General features: G+C 47.3%; 1 protein-coding gene across 4 annotated transcripts in view; it reads left to right on the top strand.

Moving 5' to 3' along the window:
* The window catches only part of LOC127003284 (peroxisomal sarcosine oxidase-like), a 55,278-nt gene that overhangs the window by 42,811 nt on the left and 5,875 nt on the right, over window positions 1-6,592 (top strand). For all 4 annotated transcript variants that reach the window (XM_050869745.1, XM_050869744.1, XM_050869742.1 and 1 more), the window contains 2 exons: window positions 1,315-1,502; window positions 2,044-2,173. In XM_050869745.1, the coding sequence (XP_050725702.1) occupies window positions 1,315-1,502; window positions 2,044-2,173 (318 nt within the window). The remainder of the gene's footprint in view (window positions 1-1,314; window positions 1,503-2,043; window positions 2,174-6,592) is intronic.

Raw genomic sequence — 6,592 nt, 5'->3', positions numbered from 1 at the left:
TCTATCGTATGGACAAGATTGACGGGTGTAAGCATAGAGTGAGGGCCTACTAGTATCAGCCTGGCACCCCACCACAATGCCTTAAGCCAGCGATATTGGGTACTGACTTTCTCCTTCCTCTAACGGTTCCTATGGCCATTTTCTTCAACATTTCGGCGCCCAAGCAGCACACATATTTGACAAGGCTTTTGTATGAGTCTTGAGCTTTTCCCTGTGTAGTTTTATGATTCTTCTTGTAGTTTGACCCTTCTTCTGTACCATGAACCTAAAAAAACACTCATTAGAACCCGACTGATGTATGCTGGCGATCAGGGTCAAAGAGTCACCGGAGCAAAGGCGTACTAAGAATACCTTGATGATATATTGAGAGGCTGTACCGTAGTATTTGCAGCGAAGGATTTTCAGTGAGTGCGTTATTCCCGTCTTGGCATATGGATCAGGGATGTAGACTTTGACCAAACCACTAAAAAGGAAATTGAAAAGTGACCAAAGAGGGATGAAGAAATCGATACTGGGAATCATTTTAATGGGAGAAGAAAACTGACAAAAGGTGATGACGTAATAAAAGCAATAAAAAGCAAGTAATAGCAATAGTCAGGACGTGTATTAAGAGAGAGGACAACAGCTCGACAAAAAGAGAAAGAGACTGGGAAATAACGGACATAAAAGACCCGACGAGAGGCCATTCAGCAGATTACGTCGGGATTGGAAACGAAAGGCAATGAAAAGAAGCGACTGGGAACGGCTGAGAGAGGGTTTTGTCAGGCCGCGGAATGATAGAAGCTGATGACGATGATGATGAAAATAATTATAATGGAATACTCTATATCTATCTATCTTTATCTATCTTATCTGTCTCTTACCTCCTTACCCTCACTCCACTTCCCACCTTCCTCTCTCTTCCTCTAAGCTTCCATCTGTTCCTCACCCTTCCTCCATTCCTCGCTTTTTCCCCATTCCTCCTGTTCTATTCTCCTGTATTCTCTCTCCCTTTCCTTCCTCACTTCCCCTACCTTCCCCTTCTCTTCCTCCAATCCTCCACCTTCTTCCCACTCTCCCTCACCCATTCCCTTCCGTCCTTCATTTTCCTGCCACCAATCCTCCACTTCTTCCCATTCTCCCTTACCCATACCCTCCTTCCCTTTATCACCCACATCTAGTTCCCACTCTATAAAGACCTCTGACCACCCCTTCCCTCCTTCCCCTCTTCCCAACCATACATTCCCACTCTCCCTTAACTATCCCCATTCCTATTCCCACTCTCTATGAAAACCTCCGACCACCCACCCCCATCCCCCTTCCATCTTCCCCCAGCGGCTGTTCCGGGAGGCAGGGGGTCGCGTGGTGGACGAGTGGCCGGTGGAGAGAGTGGAGGTGGGGCCTGGCGGGGCGGTGGAGGTGCGGGGACCGAGGGGGCGTGTGAGGGCGGAGAGGATCGTCCTGTGTCCTGGGCCGTGGGCAGGTCCGCTCCTGGCCAAGATGGGCGTGCACCTGCCGCTTGAGTGAGTAGACCTGTGTGGAGGGTTAGGGGAAGGGGGGAAGTGGGTGTACCTGTTCTTTTTAGGGGAGGTGAGTGTTTGATTGTGTGTGTGTGTGTGTGTGTGTGTGTGCGCTCGTTACTGCTGTATATCTATTGTGTTGCATCTGTAAGTGACATTCTGAAATTATCTTATAATTTATTATGTATTATATTATGCACACACACACACACACACACACACACACACACACACACATAACACACAAACATTTATTTCTGTATCTCTTTCCTTTCCTGACCTCCTCCTCCTCCTCCTCCTCCTCCTCCTCCTCCTCCTCTATTCTCTCGTCCCTCTTCCTAATTCGTTCCTTATATTTTTTCCCTCCTGATTTCCTTTATATTTGCCTTCACTCTCCAACCCTACTTTCCTCATCTCTCCTTCCCTGGTCTCTCCTCCCACCCCCCCCCCCACACTAGATTTCCCTCACACATTTCTTAATACACCTCGATTCTCTCCTTTTTCCCGCCCCGCCCCTTCTCGCCTCTCGACCAATCAACATCAGGGTGAGGCGAATCTCGGTCTTCTATTGGCGGATCAAGGACCAGGCCACGCCCACCGTCTCCTTCGTGCACTACGGGAATGAGTACCACAACTACGGCCTTGCCCAGCTCGAATACCCCGGGCTGATGAAGGTGAGGCGGAGGGGAGATAAGACTGGGGGGAAGGTGAGGCGGAGGGGAGATAAGACTGGGGGGAAGGTGAGGCGGAGGGGAGATAAGACTGGCTGGAAGGTGAGGCGGAGGGGAGATAAGACTGGGGGAAGGTGAGGCGGAGGAGATAAGACTGGGGGTAAGGTGAGGCGGAGGGGAGATAAGACTGGGGGGAAGGTGAGGCGGAGGGGAGATAAGACTGGGGGGAAGGTGAGGCGGAGGAGATAAGACTGGGGGGAAGGTGAGGCGGAGGGGAGATAAGACTGGGGGGAAGGTGAGGCGGAGGGGAGATAAGACTGGGGGGAAGGTGAGGCGGAGGGGAGATAAGACTGGGGGGAAGGTGAGGCGGAGGGGAGATAAGACTGGGGGGAAGGTGAGGCGGAGGAGATAAGACTGGGGGAAGGTGAGGCGGAGGGAGATAAGACTGGGGGAAGGTGAGGCGGAGGAGATAAGACTGGGGAAGGTGAGGCGGAGGAGATAAGACTGGGGGAAGGTGAGGCGGAGGAGATAAGACTGGGGGAAGGTGAGGCGGAGGGAGATAAGACTGGGGGAAGGTGAGGCGGAGGAGATAAGACTGGGGGAAGGTGAGGCGGAGGAGATAAGACTGGGGGGAAGGTGAGGCGGAGGGGAGATAAGACTGGGGGGAAGGTGAGGCGGAGGGGAGATAAGACTGGGGGGAAGGTGAGGCGGAGGGGAGATAAGACTGGGGGGAAGGTGAGGCGGAGGGGAGATAAGACTGGGGTAAAGGAAGGAGAAAAGGGACACAGAAGAAAGGATTATTGCGGGAAAGAAGGATAAGGAGAGAGAGAGAGGGAAAGGTGGGAATGCAAGAAAGAAAAGGAGAGGAAAGGATGCAGAAGGAGGAGAAAGAGAGGAACCGGGAGGGAGGGAGAGGTATAGAGAAGAGGGAGGGGAGAAGAGAAAGAAAGATATGATAGGGGAAAGGCAGATGAAGGTGGGAATACAAGAGAGGAAAAGAAAAAAGGAAAGGGAAAGGAACGTAGAAGGAGGGAAAAGAGAGGAATAATGAGAGAGGGAAAGGTGGAAAAGAGGGAATGAAAGGAAGTTGGAAAGATGTGGAAATACAGGACTATGTGGAAGTATGAATGAAAGAAAGGAAGGAAAGGGCAAGGAACGGAGGAGAGAAGAGAGAGGGAAAGATAGGTAGGATATGAAAGATAGACAGAAGGGAGTGTGAAGGAAAGAGAATGATGTGAAAGTGGGAATGCATAAAAGAGAAGAGAAAGGGTGAAAGGACGAAGAAGGAGAAAGTAGAGAGGAAGGCGGGTAAAGTTAGATGGATAAAAATTGGAGAGGATGGAAGAGGGAAGGAAGGAGTAATGGGAGTGAAAGGAAGGAGGAAATAACTGTAAATGTAAAAAAGGAAAAGAAAAGAAGGGAAAGGCGAGGGACGCAGAAGAAGGAAAGAGAGAGGAACTGAGAGGGAGGGAAAGGTAGAGAGAAGGAATAAGAAGATAAGAGGAAATACTGAAGATGAAGATGGGAATGAAAGGAAGGAATAAGAAATTTGGGAGACTCGAGGGAAGAGAGTACAAGGGGGAGTGTATGATAAAGAGGTGGGAAGGGAGGAAGAAAGAATAATAAGGGAGGAAAGGAAGAAGGAAATAGGGAGAATATAGAAGGATATGTAAATGCGAATGCAAGAAAGGAAAAGAAGGGAGGAAAGAGATGATAGGAGAGGAAAGGGGAAAGAAAGACAAAGGAGAAGAGTGGAAAAAGGAGGAGAAAAGAAGAGGAGAGGAGGAAACAATGAGGGAAAAAAGTAGGAAACATGGATGAACAAGAAGTGGAACGAAAGATGAAATAGGAAAGGAAATTGAGATTGAGAAGGAACGAGAGGAAAAAAGACGAGAAATTGAAGGAAGAAAAAACAGGGATCAAGGAGAGGGTGAAAAAAGCTGCGTAGGGGAGCAAATGAACAAGAAGAAGATGGAAAAAAGAAAGCTTAGTTGAGGGCAGCGCGGGCGAGGAAAATGAAGGGAGCTGATTAAAAAAAAAAGTTAGCTATAGGCCTAAGATGAGAGGAGAAGATAGGAGATGGGACAGGAGCAAAAAACGAAGATTAATCAGTAGGAGAGGAAAAAAGATGGAGAGAAGAAACGAGAGACTTGGAAGGACGGAGATGAGGGTAAAGAAATAGGTTGAGTAGGAGAAAGGGAGGAATGAAGGAGCTAGATGGAGGGAGGAAAGAGGGGAAGGGAAGAGGAGGCAAAGGGGAGGATGAGAGGACGGGAAGGAGCATCTGATGACCTTGAGGGAAAAACTGGGTCTTGAGAATGGAATCTTGAGAGAGAGAGAGAGAGAGAGAGAGAGAGAGAGAGAGAGAGAGAGAGAGAGAGAGAGAGAGAGAGAGAGAGAGAGAGAGAGAGAGAGAGAGAGAGAGAGAGAGAGAGAGAGAGAGAGAGAGAGAGAGAGAGAGAGAGAGAGAGAGAGAGAGAGAGAGAGAGAGAGAGAGAGAGAGAGAGAGAGAGAGAGAGAGAGAGAGAGAGAGAGAGAGAGAGAGAGAGAGAGAGAGAGAGAGAGAGAGAGAGAGAGAGAGAGAAATGTTAGGAAGATGAGCAACGTAGCTACGATTTATCTTTGGTTTTAATCAGAGGAAAAAAAATAATTATTTTAATTGGGGCGATTTTTTTGTTACTAATAAACTCGTGTATTTTATTCCATTGGACTGAATATTTTGCTTCATAGTGGAGAGAGGTACTCTAATTCATTAGGATTTAATGTATCTTCAAGTCTTCTAGGTAAGTGATTATGTTCTGTGCCTCTGTAATGACTTAGCTGCCACCCATTAAACCCAATTAATTACATAAGAACATAAGAACGTAAGGATTCTGCAAGAGGCCGGTTGGCCTATATAAGGCAGCTCCTGTAAGCCTAACCTCACTATCCATGACTTTATCCAACCTCTTCTTGAATGTTTCTATGGTATTGGCACCCACGACATGGCTGCCAATTCTGTTCCATTCATCCACCACTCTATTGGTAAACCAATTCTTGCCTATGTCTTTGTTGAATCTGATATTATCCAACTTAAAACCATTGCTACGTGTCCTACTGGCTCTTTTACAACCAAAACCCTATTAACATCCTCTTTCTGAAAGCCCTTCATCCATTTATAAACCTGGATCAGGTCCCCTCGCAACCTTCGCCTTTCTAGAGAGTGTAGAGTTATATGCTTCACGCTATCCTCTTACGTCAAGTTTCTCACCCTTTGAATCATTTTTACAGATTCATCTGTACCGATTCTAACATCTTGATATCCATTCTATAGTAGGGTGATCAGAAATGAACCGCATAATCAAGATAAGGTCTAACTAGAGCTAAGTAAAGATTGAGGATGACTTCATCGCTCCTATGGCTTACGCTCCTTGAAATGAAACCCAGTACCCTGTTTCCACGATCTTAGCCTGAATGCATTGAGCCCTAGGACGGAGGTCAGCGCTCACCAAGGCTTCTAAGTCTCTCTCACACCCAGAACTGCTTAGAGGAGTGTCATTTAAGGAATATGTGTGTGAGGGGTTATTCCTACCTACACTCAGAATGCTACACTTCCCAACATTGAATTCCATCTGCCACTTCCCCGCCCACTCATACAGTCTGTCTAGCTCATCCTGGAGAACGCTAGCGTCCTGGTATGATTGAATTACTCTACCGGTATTGGTGTCATCTGCGAACTTACTGACATCACTGTTAATTCCTGTGTCCAAATCACTGATGTAAATGATAAAAAGCAGTGGACCCAGCACCGACCCCTATGGGACTCCACACGTAACACTGCCCCATTCAGATTTTTTGCCATTGATATGCACTCTGCTTCCTACCTCTAAGCCACGCCCTGATCCAGTTCAAGACTTTCCCATCTACGCCGTGAGCCTGTAATTTTAGTAATAGCCATTCCATGAGGGTGATGAATGCATACCTATGAAGCAGATCTATATACTTTTTTTATCATGTTTACTTTTAGGGACAGTGGATCGATAGAGTAAAAAAAAATACCACATAGATAATTAAAATAAAAATGATCCGACTAAAATAGAAGATTTTTTTTCTTCCAAGGCTGAAGGTGAGAGGAAAAGCCTGGGAGGAGGAAAGTGTGTGAAGGAGAGGGAAAGGGAAACATGGAGGAGAGTTTTCGAGGTATTGCTTTTATGGGGCGGCGCCGGATGAGGGGAGGTAACGAGATGAGGGGAGGAGAGATTCCCCTCACCTGCCTCCACTTTTTTCCTCTCTCATCCCTTCATCCACCTAACCTTCAATCCTCCCTTACTCCTCTCCTTCCTCCTCTTCCTCTTCCTTCTCATTTATCTTCACTTCATTTTCTTCCTCCTCCACCTTCTCCTCTCTTCCTTCTCCTCCTCCTCCTCCTCCTTCATCACTTCT

The sequence above is a fragment of the Eriocheir sinensis genome, chromosome 25, assembly GCF_024679095.1.
Source record: "Eriocheir sinensis breed Jianghai 21 chromosome 25, ASM2467909v1, whole genome shotgun sequence".
In the NCBI taxonomy this organism is placed as follows: domain Eukaryota; kingdom Metazoa; phylum Arthropoda; class Malacostraca; order Decapoda; family Varunidae; genus Eriocheir; species Eriocheir sinensis.
Note: the sequence above shows the minus strand (reverse complement) of the source record. Positions and strands in the feature narration are given on the sequence as shown.